Source organism: Dothidotthia symphoricarpi, assembly GCF_010015815.1.
Source record: "Dothidotthia symphoricarpi CBS 119687 unplaced genomic scaffold P153scaffold_4, whole genome shotgun sequence".
NCBI classification, from domain to species: domain Eukaryota; kingdom Fungi; phylum Ascomycota; class Dothideomycetes; order Pleosporales; family Dothidotthiaceae; genus Dothidotthia; species Dothidotthia symphoricarpi.
Genome location: NW_022985011.1, coordinates 691,844 through 706,055, shown reverse-complemented (window position 1 = coordinate 706,055; position 14,212 = coordinate 691,844). Strand labels below are relative to the sequence as shown.

Here is a 14,212-nt window from a genome sequence, read left to right as displayed (position 1 = left end):
CTCGTCCATATTTAGAGTCTCGCAATCCGGATCAGAGCACGCTGCAAGGCAGATGATCAATGGCAAGTTTGCTCGTTCGAATGCATCTGAAAGTCGCCTCGACTTGCTCTTCCACATTCTTGCCACGTCTACCGTTCATGCGCCATCCTGCAGGAGTGAATCACATCATCCACCACTCAGCCCTTCATTACCCAGTTCATGCATGCAATTGCTGCCGTCCAACCCCCCTGTCGGATCGAACCGAACAAAGTAGCGACGTTTAGCGGCCGCGCTCCATTAATTGACTATCTAAGCAAGCCGGGCGCCGCCTGATATGCTTTTGCTAGTTAGTACGTACAAGGGGCGAAACTGAGTCCACGTGTGGGGTTGCTCTTAAGACACATTGTGCCTGCCTTCCCAAGATACCCAAACAGCTCAAGCAGTTAGTAACCAGTGTTGCCCAGTGCTTCGTACCGTCGTTATCTTTGGAGCAAATTGACTTGTGCCTTGAAACTGCGCCAATTTTTCCACATTGTAAGTGCTCATCCACCCTAAGTCGATCTTCATCAGGTCAGGGTTGAAGATCATATTTTACGTATCAAAGTGCAGCCCGCCGCGCGTTTGCACAAAATGCACTTGACTGCATCATAAGAACTGACAAACAGCAGGTTGCGGCTGCTGCCTATGCGCTAATTGCTCACGATCCTGAGCATTTTTTGGTTTCTTTTTGAGTCGCGCACCGCATTCCTCATACCGAGGGAGATAGCGGATTTAAGATCGAATAAAGATCCGAACAGGCCCAAAGCAGCTCGTTGACATAATGGCCTCGACAGCTTCAGCAGTTCCCCATCACGACTCAGCGGCACCCAATGCGAGTTCCTCCGTCAACCCCGGCGACGAGAGTACCCTTGCACAGCGAGCGTCGATCCCTTCATTTAGCATTGATGAGCACGATGGCACGGCAGCAGGAGGACGCGACTCGAGGCAGTCGGGGTCATCCCTCGCGCCGAGCTCCATGGGTCATTCGAGGACGCCATCAAGAGAAACGCCGGACATAGGAACAAACCGAGATTCCGGAAGCTCGATGGCGGTGACAAGAGATGCGCCCGTGCGGCAACTGCATATCAACGACGGTTCCTATGGCAGTAGATATTCACACGCTGCTGAAATGGACGCAGCAAACTCACACGACGAGGTCGACCATGGCTACAGCCATCAAAAGCAGCAGCCCCAGTCACCCTACTATTCAGAACAACCTACACCACCACCTGCCGCGCACGCAGCCCACGATAGTGTTCGGCCGCCGAGTTCAGGATACTTTCCAAGGGATATCGATGGGCTGGATTATGGATCTGGAACACCACTACAGGTACCCCGCACCACACTTTCCAGGCCCGCTTCCGCCTATACTCTGGGTTCAGAACTGCACGCGCAGGGTCGTACCCATACCCCTCACCTCTCTGTTGGTGGTACCCCATCACCCAATGGATCTCCGAACCCTTATGCGCGCCACGCCTCTGGGTCCCGTCGTTCGCCAGACCTTCGACCAGTATCTTATGTGGACTTGTTAAATTTGCCATATAACCAGCAAGTTGCCCCGACTTCAAACTTAGGAAACGCGCAATTACGACCTTCTGTTGGACAAAACGCCTCGCTCCTTGATACGAAGAAGACGCTCGATATGTATAGGGGAAACTTGAAGAAGACGCAAGACAGCGCTGTGCAATATGAGTTTGCCTTGCTCATGGTACAAGTTGCACGCGAAGTCACAGAATCGGGTCCCTCGACCGACGACCAGGGGATGGCGCCGGCGGGCTTGTTGCGAGAAGCACGGCAGATTCTCCAGCGGTTAGCCGACCGCAGCTATCCTTTTGCACAGTATTACCTCGCAGATGGTTACGCATCAGGGCTATTTAACAAGGACAAGCCAGACTACGACCGTGCATTTCCACTCTTCGTTGCTGCGAGCAAACACGGCCACGCAGAGTCAGGCTATCGCACAGCGCTCTGCTACGAGTTTGGCTGGGGTTGCCGGAAAGACTATGCCAAAGCTGTTCAATTCTTCCGTGCTGCGGCTTCCAAAAATCATCCAGGAGCTGCGACCCGGTTGGGAAAGGCCTGTTTAACGGGTGACATGGGCCTCCAGGGGAAATACAAAGAGGGTGTTAAATGGCTCAAACGCGCCTCAGAATCTGCTGACCAACAATATAACGCCGCGCCCTATGAGCTGGCTCTGTTACATGAGACTGGCTATGGCGACGACATCTTCAAAGACGAAATCTACGCGGTGCAGCTTTTTACCCAGGCTGCGGAACTGGGCAACCCGCTAGCCGCAATGAAACTGGGAGAGGCTTATGAGCATGGTCTGCTTAGATGTCCCAAAGACGCTGCTCTCTCTGTTCACTACTACAACTGCGCCGCCCAGGCCGACGTTCCTGAGGCCATGATGAACCTTTGTGCGTGGTACATGGTTGGAGCTGAACCTGTTCTGGAAAAAGATGAGAATGAAGCTTACGAATGGGCTAAGCAAGCTGCAGAGCATGGTAAGCTCCAGATACTTTCTCATACACTCCGAATTCTACTAACCACCTCAGGCCTTGCGAAAGCTGAGTACGCTTGCGGATATTTTACGGAGATGGGTATAGGCTGTCGGCGCGATGCTCTCGGAGCGAATGCCTGGTACGTCAAAGCCGCTGCTTCTGGAGAGGAACGTGCGAAACAACGCCTTGCGATTATTCATGCCGCCTCGTCGGGTCAGACTCCTAGGCCGGCAAGCAACACCAAGAGTAACGACAAGAGTAACGACAAGAGTAACGACAAGAGCAATGACAAGAGCAATGACAAAAGCAACGACAAGGGTAAACTCAAAAAAGGCACAGAAAAGAAGGACGAGAACTGCATAGTCATGTAGACTGACTTCTCGTTCACCCTTGCTCCCCGATTGGGCAATACTGTATCCCTACAGTACGTAGTTACGACCTCATCTCTCTTGATTATGGAGACATGTTGATGGCATTCATATATAATGTTTTCTTGTACGGCGCTGGCAGGTCTGCATATCTGTTGCATAGTGCTTTTGGAGGGAGCATCAAAATTTCTCATCAGCTCTTCGGTCTTGGTAGGAAATGTTCGAGTATTGGGCGACGCCATTGTTCGATATCACCAGTCGAAGTCATTGTACATTATATAAGATGAAGAATAGAATAGTTAATGTTTGCTCACCGCGGTTGTCTTCGGCTTTGTGATCGTATTTGTGTAGAAACGGTACAAGTGACTCTGCGAAAGGGCCGATTGACGAATGGCTTTTTGTTGTTACGTATTCTCGGACTGCATCATTGTCATTGTCCAGGATCAATATCCTGTCGATCTTGACAACTGTTTTTCATGGTACGTAGCTTGATTCCGTAGGTGACAACATACAGCCCCACAGTACACGATACATGGACCACTCGTTGATATCCGGGTCCCGGCTCGGAATGATGTTCGGTGTACACGCACAGGGCGTGCAGCCTTACCAGTCATCGCAGGTTGCTGTGGAGTTGCTTGCCTGATCCGTCGCTAGCCGCTACAGATCGGGAAGGAAATCATGCACGTTTGTGGCTTTACACATGCATGATCTACTCGCAGGGCGTGATAAGCCGGGCCCTGGTAGAAAAGCACATGACTGACATCCAGGGATAAAAGGATTTATCCCCCTGGTAAATACCAACTTCATGTCACGGACTTGATACGAAAAGTGGAGGATAGAACAGACAAAGGAATTCAAGAGCTAGGACTGAGTATCACGCCATGGCACCACCTTCGGCTATCGAAGTTTCAGCAGTCTCAGATACCTCTGGAGTCACGATCCCGAACCCATTGACCGCGTCGGTGGAGAGCAATGAAATCCATGGAAGGAGGATCAAAGTGAATAAAGGACAATGGGGTGTTGCAGCACCATCGAATACCGCCAACTTCAGGTTGAAGTCTCATGACCACAAGCCAAAAGCCAGGCGATGGGATCGTAAGTGACCTTGGAATGTCACCTTTGGTTCAATTGAAACACTTTGCTAATCTACATTGTTAGACATCATCAGCCATGAAGCTCAAATCCGAAAGGGCAACTCGCTGAAAGATGCTGCAAAGTATCTTAGCAAACCAGGCATCATATCTCTCGGCGGTGGCCTGCCATCGAGTGAATACTTTCCGTTCGAAGAGTTGTCTATCAAGGTTCCCGCTGTTGGACACTTTTCGGAGACTGAAACCAGGGAATCAGGCGTGGTTCTCACGGCAGGTAAACACGATCTCGCTCAGGAGAAGTCAACTTTCGACATTGCAACAGCATTCAACTATGGCCAGGGCTCTGGATCAGCCCAACTTCTACGGTGGGTCACCGAGCACACCGAGATGGTGCATGACCCGCCATATCAGGACTGGCGATGCACAATGACCATTGGAAGCACATCTGCACTCGATATGGCCCTACGAATGCTCTCAAGACCAGGCGACGTGATGCTTTCAGAAGAGTACACATTCTCTGCAGCAGTGGAATGTGCACGACCCCTTGGAATCCGCGTATGTGGTATCTCCGTCGACTCTGAGGGTTTGCTTCCCGACGATATGGACAAGATTCTCTCAAACTGGGATGTCAATACTCGCGGTTCCCGCAAACCTCACCTCCTCTACACCGTCCCTACAGGTCAGAACCCCACGGGCGCAACACAAGGTACAGACCGTCGCCGAGCACTGTACAAAGTCTGCCAGAAACACGACATCTACATCATCGAAGACGAACCATACTACTTCCTCCAAATGCAGCCCTACACCGGCCCCAATGCGCCTGACGTGCCTCCCCCAGCCTCTCACTCGGCATTTCTGAAATCCCTTGTGCCGAGCCTACTCTCCATGGACATCGACGGCCGGGTCATGCGCATGGACTCCTTCTCCAAAGTCATCGCGCCCGGGTCACGTATCGGCTGGATCACAGCGTCGCAGGAGATTGTCGAAAAATACCACAAGCACGCCGACGTGTCGACGCAGAACCCCTCAGGCATGTCGCAGCTCATTCTCTTCAAACTACTGGACGAACACTGGGGCCATGCCGGCTATCTCGATTGGCTCATCCACATCCGTCTCGAGTATACGAAGCGTCGAGATGTCATCCTGCAAGCCTGCGCTAAATACCTGCCGCGAGATGTCATGTCGTGGAAGTCGCCCATGGCGGGTATGTTCCACTGGATGCAGATTGATTTCAGGAAACATCCTGCTTATCCCGAGAAGAGCATTGAGATGATAGAGGAGAGTATCTTCTTGCGCGTTATCGATCATGGCGCGCTGGTTATGAGGGGTAGTTGGTTCTATGCGGATGCGGACGAGGAGCACCATACACTATTTTTCAGGGCGACGTATGCGGCGGCTCCAGCGGAAAAGATTGAGGAAGGGATTAGGCGGTTGGGAGAGGCTGTGAGGGAGGAGTTTGGGTTGGGCAAGTTTGAACATTGAAAGTGTGTGGGTTTCTGGGCGCTGGGCATGTGTGGTGTTGGAGGTGTCATGGTAAAATTCGTGTACTGGTCTGCGAGGTTGGTCGAACGTCGATCTGAGAATTGGTCAAGCATATACGGATGTATCACATTCGGGGACGTGTACATAACTATACAAAATCTTCAGCATCTCAATGAAGCCGCCAAATCTGTCTTGATATCGCCCAAAGCTTCTGAGTGTCTCCATCTATGCGCCTTGAAACGCCTCACACATCTCTTCCTCGTTTGATCCACACATTTCTATTCCAGTATGATGATCCGTTGCTCTTCCAATCTCCCCCCAGCCCCTCAGTTGATGAAGTTGACACAGAAAAAGTGCAACAGTAACGAGCCAAACACGAAATCCGCAAATGCCCGCTCATGCGAGATGCTCTCAAACTCCACCTTATTCTCTGGGTTTGTCTGCATGCGGAGCGAAGCTGTGAGGACGAACTGGCCAACTGTCGCGCTGAAGCCGGCGAGGAAGGCGTTGAAAGGCTGTTTAGATACGTTAGTATGCATGGTTTGATTGGAAATATTATAGTATGAACGCCCTGAACTATGCAGGCATGTGCATAGTTCTCTCTGTTCAAATTCTCGCGAATTGAGGAGCTGAATTGAAGTGTGAGAGGACGTACAAAGTTGCCAACTATCACCACGTAAAGGAACTGCAGCACGCCGACGGCAACGAGGAATGCCATGAAGGTGTCGAGCAATTTTGTCCGCTGGGATGTCTTCTTGGTGTAGTTGTTCCATACTCCCTGCAGGATGGATTGCGCGTCCACATTGGAGGATCTAGGTTTCGCGGTCGTGGAGGTGGTCGTGGTGGTTTGGGGGACGGTAGTTCGAGGTTTGGCCGACATTGTGAATTGGGTGTCGATTGTGCGTTCCAGTGAAGTGACAATTGGACGTGAGGTCGATGTTTTGGAGCTTCGTGAGCTTCGTGTAGTTGAGGCCAGGTGTGAGGTGAGGCGTCTGTGCGCATTCGTAATGGCCGCGTTCCTGAGTCGGCAGTCGGGTGTCCGCGTTGTGACATCGTTCCCCGCAAACCGTATGCTACCACTTGCCTTGTCCATCATCCAAGCTTCGATTCCGCAGACATAAGCAGACAATTAGACCTCTTATCCAATCCCAACACTCAATTGAGAAACTTCTTCTCATCTCGAATCACGAAATAGCATAGCAATGGTGAGCAGGGTGAACAGCTTCCACTTTGGACGCATTCTTGGATGCGACATTGGATGCTGACGGTGACCCAGTCTCTCGCAGATGTCGCCCTCGTCCTCGGCGCGCTCACCGCGGGCGGAGGTATCACTGGTTACGTGCGAACTGGATCTGTTCCATCTGTTGCAGCAGGTGTCACTGTAGGATCGCTGGTATGCATGTCTCATCACAATCACCCCGATCAAACACAATACACGGCGCATACGAGATGTGCAAGAGTCCACTCAATCAGAACGCCCTCAAAAGATCTTCTGCATCTTCTTCGTTTCTCATTGCGAAAACAGCCCAATAGCTGACACGCGCATAGTACATCCTCGGTGGCCTGCGCCTCAAAAACAACGCAACCTACGGCGTCGAGCTCGCTCTCCTTGCCTCCATCCTCCTCGCTGGCAGCTCGATTCCTCGGGCGATCAAGTCAGGCAAGCCGTTGCCCATTGGCTTGAGCGTTTTGGCGACACTTGGCCTGTATGCTTTTGGCAGCGCGTTCCAGGGACGACGGGTATAGATCAAGACTATAGGAAAGAACAAGGAGATGCAGAGGAAAACCAGCTCGTCAAGGACATGTATTCTAAAGCTGTGGAAAATCAGCGTTTTGATGTGATTGTCGATATGCGACTTGTGAATGCGACCTTTGGTGCTTACTGACTCGTTCGCGTAGCCGATGGAGTTCGACGCCTCTACTATGGTGTATCGCTAGGATGAACAACTTGCCCTCCCTACAGAATGATAGTTACCTTCCCAATGCACCTCGAGCAGCATACATAGGCGCACTTGTGTCTTATGAGGAGTCCCAAAACAGAGCGAATACAAGTAGACGTGAGTTTGATGGCCTAAAACAAGGATTGGCTAGATTACGTCCTGGAAGATCTACATGGTTTCGGCGAGAGAGATTTGAGCGGAGATGTCTAGAGCCGATGCCTTTAATTTTCACCTAGGTGCTCAAGTAAGTGAATGTTGGCGAACAGCTCACAGGGCACTCTACGCTTTGCTTGCACTGCTAGCCTCCACAGAACTATTCGCACGGTTAAGAAACACAAACACTCCCAAAGGTGGAAACTTTCGTACATGGGTTGCACCTCCCTCCACCACTACGGCCTGTCAACCCCATCACGTGATTACGCGAAGACGCGTCGTAGCTCTTTCCCTCTTGATGAGCCCGGCCACCGTGTACTTGTTTGAACAGTCTACAACCTCTACAAACAATCCTCCTTCTCCAACTTCAACGCTGCTGGTCATACGCTCTCAACCATGGCCGATACAGCGGATGAACCCCCGAGGAGTTCTAGCCTTGACACACCTCATGCCGCCGCATGCAACCACCACGACACACCGCGAGCTGGCTACTGCAGCTGTATCACACGCGCGAAGAGACTCTGCAGCCGGCGTGCCAAGTTCACAAGCTTGGAACATCTACCTGCCTGTGGCATACACCAGTTCTATGTAGGACGGGCCGGACAGTGTCAAGCCACAGAAGAATGTGGCCAGCTTTGCAATCGCCTCACTCCTTACAACGCTCCATATCATCTCTGCGACTCACACATAGGCACAACAACACTTCCGTCCTACCTCATGCGACTCCCAACCGAACTACGTTTGATGACCTTTCGTTATCTCTTTCCGGAGGTCATCGACGTTAGCACCGAAGGCACCAAGCGCGTTCGTAGTGCTATCCTCAAGGTGAACCGCCAGATTCACGAAGAAGCCTCTTCAGTTCTATACGGCGAACTGCAATTCAAAGCAACAGTTTCCTCAACATACATTCACTTCCTTGGCAAGTACTGGTTCCGGCATATGCATACATTAGCCAAACAGTTTTGTCAAGCTGGCGCCCGAAGAATCCTAAATCTTGATATTGAGATCTCTTTCAGCAACGCATCCAGGGCGCCTAGAGGAATCGAGATGTTTGGAATCAGCCGAGAGGAGCAAGAGCTGTATGAGCTCAGAGACAGCGTACGCAAGCTTGTCGGCATACTGAAGCCATCATCAACATCGTCAACCAATCTGCCAACGCTCAAACGACTAGAAGTAAGCTCAGATTTTCAAACCCGATATCGGTGGAAATCTGACGAGCTTATCGCAGCTCTCTTCTTTGTCTTAGGACCTTTCCGAGACCTAGGCAAAGTCGAAACACCTGTACTAACCCTTCCCTCTACAAAAGTCCTGTCACCCTACACTCCCTTTTACCATGAGAGCAGGAGAGCTATTGCGGATGCAAGGCAGAGCGAAACGTACCGCCAGTTGAAGAAGAAGTGGTCGAGGTCGATGAAGTGTACATCTCCAGCCAATGGTAACGTCCAAAGCAACGCGATCGTCCTGCAAAAGGCCTTCCAGAAGATCGAGGACTTCTTCCAGCTCCTTCAAGGTCCAGATTCGGGCAGAGAAGTTTGGACATCTACAGTTTTCCAATACTTCGAATGCCCCTTACATCTTGCTCGTGTAGCCTACGAAAACGGTGATATCGAGAGTATCAACAAAATTCAAGACGCTATCAGTATAAGATGGATCAACGCCCACCGACGGCAGCAGCGATCTTTGCAGACAGTTGCAAACTGTATAAGCAGTATGTTCGACAGTTGTGATACCGGGGGCGAGAATGAAGAAGACCAAGACAAGAAGCCGAGTCTACCTGAACTCCATCCAGACGCTTTTGTTTTCGAGGATGTAGAGCCGCTCACGCCAATCGACGATTCTAGTTACAGATGGCCGGAGTTGAGCGCTGAGGATACCGCTCCCAAGCGCAGCGATCGTGGTGTTGTCGTCAAGGACGACGGCTTCAGGTTGTGTATTCGCAAGGGAGGTAAAGAGTGGGTACGGCTGAAGACACCAAGGATGGTAAGCTCGACAAATTTCTTCCCTCAAACGGGTCTAACCATTGTGTGTAGGTACGAGAGGCTCGAACGGGGACCCGATCTACTTAAGGAGCATTAGTTAGTGTTCAAAGAACGGGAGGACATTATCCGGTGCCTAGACCTCTGTCGGTTTGGGCCATCTCCTGTTCAAGTACTCCAGGCGATGAGTGTCGCGTCGTGTCGCGTCTTTTGAACATTTCCAAGTATTTTAGGAACAAGCCAGACTTACCACCAAGCATGTCCTAGATGGCCTATATCTTCAAAGCAACTTCGCGTTTCCTTGCTAGATCAAAGTGGATAGAATATGGAAACAGTTTAATGATTAATTGATGCATGATATTCGTGATTGAGACTCTACATGATGTCGCACTTGGCCGGCAGCCCGCAGGGCCCTGCACTGTCCTTCTCTTTCTTCTCTAGCGGTGTAGCTGCGGGTGGTGGAGTAGTTGTCGCAGCAACCGGCTTGCTCTCTGTGGCTTGCACAACTTCCGCCTTCTTCTCAGGCTCACTGCCATTTAGTCATGGGTGAGCCTTGGAAACAGCCTCGTAGAACGCCTTGCCCTGCGCCTCGGCAACGCCCAGCTCCAACGCAGTAGGCTGGCGGCTTCCATCAGCTCCAGAGAATGTGCCCGCGCCCCATGCGCTACCGCCGTGGACCTCATCGAGGTTGGCGAGTTCAGCTGTACAGGATTAGCATGGTCCTTGTTCCCCACTTCAGCAACTCGCGCAAGAAGAACTTACCAAAAACGGTCTTGTAGCCCAATGGCACGAAAATGAATCCGTGGTGTATCAATGTGCTCATCGTCGAGATGACAGTGCTCTCCTGTCCACCACCCTGCGTTCCAGTGCTGACGAATGTACCAGCGTACTTGCCCCAGAAGCTGCCCGACGCCCACTGTCCGCCGCTCTTGTCCCAAAAGGCTTTGTACTGAGCGGGGAAATTTCCGTACCGGGTAGGAATACCGAAGAGGATACCGTCAAAGGGCTCGAGTTGCGAGGGGTCGTTGAGAACGGTGATGTCGGTGGGCTTGGGGGGTGCGTGCATCTTTGCGAGGACCTCTTCAGGGAGGGTCTCTGCGACTCTGGGAGGAGGTTAGCGTGGGAGTTTATGAGAAAGGGCGGTAAGGATGTGGAGTAGAACTGGAATGCGATGGTGGGTACATACTGGAAGAATTGAGCATCACCGCCAGCTGCCTGGATACCCTTCAACTCAGCATCGGCCTGTGAGGATGTTGTTAGCATGCTTCATCGATAAAATGGCGTGCTATATATGTACAACATACCAATTGCTTGATGTGGCCGTACATCGAGTAGTACACAATCGCGATCTTGGGAGCCATCTTGGAGGTAGGTTGGAGGTAAGGGTGAGTGGAAGTAGGTTTGAAGTCTGAGATTGAGTAGAGTGGAGTGCTGTAATTGAAGATTGATGGAGCTCAAGGAGGGACAGCTCCCATCTTATACCTCTCAATCCACGGATCCTAGAGTACTAGATGCAACGCTCATACTCCTAGTCCGGTCCAATGAGATCATCTGGCTGTGATGCTGTGGACCGTCACTAGATGCGAGGCTGTAGATGAAGCTCCATTTCCATACCCATCGCCGATAAGCTAGCCCCGCTCTGTAAGCTCGATCCAAGCTAGCGCTGGTAGCGGGTGGAGTAGCCGGCTTACCTGAGTCTTTCTAAGGATTGGCAATGCGCATGGGTTCCGAACGTGCTCGCAAATCTATTGGAGCTTGTGGTACTCTTCTTTCCGCTCGTGGCTAGAAAGCCAGCAGTGATTTACAACCACTGAATAAGCATTTCGGAACACGGAAAGAGGTCATCCAGGCCGTGCGCTTAAAGTTACCACACGGCTTCAAGCGTCGATGAGGTGATGGCTAACGCTCGTAATGCTGCACATGTCAGCACAATGAAGCCTTTCCATTCGATGCCACATCCTCTCATGCAGTCAAGGTCAGGGTGTGATGTAGGCCTGTTGGTACCTGAGCTTATCTTTTCGAGGTTAACGACTGTAGCAGGTGCGGGGTACTTGCGAATCCTCAGGTGAGCTTGATTAGTTGCCAACGATCTCACTCTCTCAACATAGAGAGGTTCACTGACATCGGGTTGAGGGAGCGTTGAAGCTGTCGCCCTTTACACCTTTTCGACACAAACACCTGACATTGGGACTCAAAACACTATGTTGACAACGATGAATCGAATTGTACACAAATAGAGGTAAAATACATCGTTGGCAATGATGCCCGTTTTGAACGCTGAAATGCTAGAAAGTGCAAAATATCCGAGTAGCAACCTGCCGTCATTTGTGAACGCCCGCTCAACCCATTTTTTTTGGAGGCATACCCGATGCCCTAGAAAGAAAACTCTTTTCGCATGCACTGTGGCAACTTTGGCCTGGTATCTCGAATCCAGGCGCCGTCGCAAATGCATAGGATCGTTATTCGTAAATGCTGAAAGTCATGATAAGGTGTACAGGTGAAATGAAATCTGTGATTAGTCGTAGTCGTCCTACAATTAGGTAGAGATGGAGTGGAGCCTCCTGCGGACGCCAGCCAGGAACTCGTCCTCGTCAATACGCTGGAACGGGCCCTCTTCCTCTTTCTCGTATAGGCCGGTGCTACCATATGGGCCTTTGCCGCTGAAGCTTACGTTATGTGGCCAAATGCCATCGGATGAGATCTGAGCCAAAGAGAAGTCGCCGTGAACGGACTGGAATCCAGGCTCGAATATACAGTCTGCAAAGAACAGTTCAATGTAAAGCTCGCGAGGAACGATGCTCGTGGCACGTCGATGGATGAGACTACGCGCCTGCTCAAGCAATTTCTGCAGGTCATCTGTAGCTTCCCGAGTCGAGCGGCCATCCTCGTGCCCGCAGAGGTGAAGTGCGCGCACCTGCAGATCTTGATTGAATTTTACATCCTCGTTGGAAAACAGATCCGCGCACACAGATGGGAGCGAGATGGACAATGTCTCCAACTTGGGACAGCTGCGGAAGGTTTCGCAGAGATGCTCACTGTCGCTTGGAGATCCAGGATGAGGGTGCCAGAAGCCATCCTGTGACCTTGGGCTGTGCTCAAGAACCCGGAGTGTGTTGCGCGATGCTTTGACAACAGCCATAACGCCATCAATAGTGATGGTGGAGATGCAGGTCATGTGAAACTCCTCGAGTTGTGTGGCGGTCCGAGCAATAGCAAAGAGGTCACGATCGGTGATCGGCATGAAGGTAGTGTCGCCAAAGATCTTGAGTCGTCGTAGCTGACTAAAATTGGCACCCTGTAGTGGCTCCAGGTCGATTTGGTTCTCCTTCTCTCCAGCTTGCTGTGATGTGGGATCAACGCACTGAAGCTCTAACGACTCCAATGGCTTGCCGTTGCCCATCAGCAGCGTCCGCCAGGACTTCGCGTCCAGATGCCTAATGGTAGTCCAAGGCACAGACAAGGAAGTGAGATTCTCGCAGTTCTTGAGAGCATCAAAAATAAGACGGTTCGTCTCGGCGGTGTAGAAATCATGGAACCACATACGCTTGATCTTGCACGCCATCTCAGGAAATTTGTTGAAAGTGCTTGCAGTCTTCTTGAGCGAGGCAAACGGGTCGCGGTAGACGGCGGTACCCGTCGGTCGGTCAATGAGCTCGTAGAGGGGATAGCTCTCTCGTCGGTTTGAAAGTTCAGCCCATCTCTGCAAGCTAGTCAGTACAAACTCACTCACAAAGGCACCTAACATGCTTACCTCTCCACCCTTCCAGCGACGAATGTACACGTTCTTGAGGGCATACTCCAATGACCACTCGTGCCATCTCCAGCATACCGAGCGGATTGCGGACGTGGCATCCCACATAAGCATCTCTGGTGGAACAGGACCCTTCACGTAGCGTTGCAGGGAAGCCCTCTGGAGTGGCAGCGGTACCTGGGACAGGCCGAAGGTGTACGTGGGACCATCGCGTATATTGGCCTTTGAGGTCTCCTCGAGAATTTTGGAAAGAACTTCGTATGGGAATTCGTTGAGGTGCATTGAGTGTGTCGACGTCAATAGTTGGGTTGACTTTATACTGTAGAGAGCAGGGAGCAGTTGTTACTAGGAACTTCTGTAGATGAGGTGGTGTGGTATTGGCGACGGTGAGCTATAGGTGAAGTGAAAGGTGCAGTAGGTTAGTCAATGATGATAAGTTTTGTTTGCAGCGGATGAGGTAACTCTTATAGTCGGCAGGCTTTGCCTTGTCCCTGGGACTGCAGAGATTTTTTTATCGAAACTATGAGCACAGTGGTACCGTGTTAGTCAGAGTGTCAAGAGCTTCCCCAGTTCCACGCAGCGTCGCCTGCAGGTCGGACACTGGGCCCGGAGTGGAGAAGAGCTAAAACGACCACCCTAGCACGGTGAATGACACGAGAAGAACCAATTACTTCAGTGGCAACTTGGTAGCACGCGTACATTGTTGCGATGGCGAGGCGTTGAAGGCCTGGTTGTTCTTTCAGGGTGCGTTTCTGTGACGTTATGCCTGCCTAAGTAGGCGTACACGTGACGACACGCTACCTTGGCGGAAGTCACAAGGCCTTCGAATTGAGTTCTCTGGGGGTAACAGAATTGCTCTTTTGACACATCGAAATCCTTTGACGAGCTCTTTCGACCTTTCACCATCCGCGTGCCTGGACAACGCTTCCCAG

At 51.4% G+C, this 14,212-nt stretch overlaps 7 protein-coding genes across 7 annotated transcripts; 4 read left to right on the top strand and 3 right to left on the bottom strand.

The window, feature by feature from the left end:
• Positions 1-799: 799 nt before the first annotated feature.
• On the top strand, positions 800-2,890 carry P153DRAFT_284007 (protoplast regeneration and killer toxin resistance protein; the record flags this gene model as incomplete). The annotated part of the gene is made up of 2 exons (XM_033663296.1): positions 800-2,522; positions 2,574-2,890. The coding sequence occupies 2 exons, from the start codon at positions 800-802 to the stop codon at positions 2,888-2,890; spliced, it is 2,040 nt and encodes a 679-aa protein (XP_033527112.1).
• Positions 2,891-3,442: 552 nt separating this feature from the next.
• On the top strand, positions 3,443-5,862 carry P153DRAFT_420668 (aromatic amino acid aminotransferase 1). Its single transcript, XM_033672260.1, has 2 exons — positions 3,443-3,982; positions 4,046-5,862. The coding sequence occupies exons 1-2, from the start codon at positions 3,769-3,771 to the stop codon at positions 5,458-5,460; spliced, it is 1,629 nt and encodes a 542-aa protein (XP_033527111.1). The 5' UTR covers positions 3,443-3,768; the 3' UTR covers positions 5,461-5,862.
• P153DRAFT_364009 (defender against death DAD protein) lies at positions 5,503-6,417 on the bottom strand. Its single transcript, XM_033667494.1, has 2 exons — positions 6,116-6,417; positions 5,503-5,975 (listed from the first exon to the last, which is right to left on the bottom strand). Exons 1-2 carry the CDS (start codon positions 6,338-6,340, stop codon positions 5,787-5,789), a joined length of 414 nt encoding a protein of 137 aa, XP_033527110.1. The 5' UTR covers positions 6,341-6,417; the 3' UTR covers positions 5,503-5,786.
• A 175-nt stretch (positions 6,418-6,592) lies between these two features.
• On the top strand, positions 6,593-7,422 carry P153DRAFT_364008 (uncharacterized protein). The gene is made up of 3 exons (XM_033667493.1): positions 6,593-6,665; positions 6,737-6,853; positions 7,009-7,422. Exons 1-3 carry the CDS (start codon positions 6,663-6,665, stop codon positions 7,204-7,206), a joined length of 318 nt encoding a protein of 105 aa, XP_033527109.1. The 5' UTR covers positions 6,593-6,662; the 3' UTR covers positions 7,207-7,422.
• A 443-nt stretch (positions 7,423-7,865) lies between these two features.
• On the top strand, positions 7,866-9,825 carry P153DRAFT_393684 (uncharacterized protein). The gene is made up of 2 exons (XM_033671254.1): positions 7,866-9,533; positions 9,584-9,825. The coding sequence occupies exons 1-2, from the start codon at positions 7,950-7,952 to the stop codon at positions 9,617-9,619; spliced, it is 1,620 nt and encodes a 539-aa protein (XP_033527108.1). The 5' UTR covers positions 7,866-7,949; the 3' UTR covers positions 9,620-9,825.
• A 244-nt stretch (positions 9,826-10,069) lies between these two features.
• P153DRAFT_283480 (benzoquinone reductase) lies at positions 10,070-10,890 on the bottom strand (the record flags this gene model as incomplete). The annotated part of the gene is made up of 4 exons (XM_033663267.1): positions 10,070-10,230; positions 10,292-10,632; positions 10,716-10,771; positions 10,834-10,890. The coding sequence occupies 4 exons, from the start codon at positions 10,888-10,890 to the stop codon at positions 10,070-10,072; spliced, it is 615 nt and encodes a 204-aa protein (XP_033527107.1).
• A 954-nt stretch (positions 10,891-11,844) lies between these two features.
• P153DRAFT_420663 (uncharacterized protein) lies at positions 11,845-13,841 on the bottom strand. The gene is made up of 2 exons (XM_033672259.1): positions 13,281-13,841; positions 11,845-13,229 (listed from the first exon to the last, which is right to left on the bottom strand). The coding sequence occupies exons 1-2, from the start codon at positions 13,560-13,562 to the stop codon at positions 12,066-12,068; spliced, it is 1,446 nt and encodes a 481-aa protein (XP_033527106.1). The 5' UTR covers positions 13,563-13,841; the 3' UTR covers positions 11,845-12,065.
• Positions 13,842-14,212: the final 371 nt, after the last annotated feature.

What these genes read in the sequence shown, in the direction of transcription:
- P153DRAFT_364009 (XM_033667494.1), bottom strand. Translation starts at nt 6,340, where the DNA reads ATGTCGGCCAAACCTCGAACTACCGTCCCCCAAACCACCACGACCACC. An exon ending in TGGTGATAGTTGGCAACTTT is followed by an intron (nt 5,976 to 6,115) that starts GTACGTCCTCTC and finishes GTATCTAAACAG; the next exon opens with CCTTTCAACGCCTTCCTCGC.
- P153DRAFT_364008 (XM_033667493.1), top strand. An exon ending in GTGTCACTGTAGGATCGCTG is followed by an intron (nt 6,854 to 7,008) that starts GTATGCATGTCT and finishes ACACGCGCATAG; the next exon opens with TACATCCTCGGTGGCCTGCG.
- P153DRAFT_393684 (XM_033671254.1), top strand. Translation starts at nt 7,950, where the DNA reads ATGGCCGATACAGCGGATGAACCCCCGAGGAGTTCTAGCCTTGACACA. An exon ending in GGCTGAAGACACCAAGGATG is followed by an intron (nt 9,534 to 9,583) that starts GTAAGCTCGACA and finishes CATTGTGTGTAG; the next exon opens with GTACGAGAGGCTCGAACGGG.
- P153DRAFT_420668 (XM_033672260.1), top strand. Translation starts at nt 3,769, where the DNA reads ATGGCACCACCTTCGGCTATCGAAGTTTCAGCAGTCTCAGATACCTCT. An exon ending in AAAAGCCAGGCGATGGGATC is followed by an intron (nt 3,983 to 4,045) that starts GTAAGTGACCTT and finishes CTACATTGTTAG; the next exon opens with ACATCATCAGCCATGAAGCT.
- P153DRAFT_420663 (XM_033672259.1), bottom strand. Translation starts at nt 13,562, where the DNA reads ATGCACCTCAACGAATTCCCATACGAAGTTCTTTCCAAAATTCTCGAG. An exon ending in GTCGCTGGAAGGGTGGAGAG is followed by an intron (nt 13,230 to 13,280) that starts GTAAGCATGTTA and finishes ACTAGCTTGCAG; the next exon opens with AGATGGGCTGAACTTTCAAA.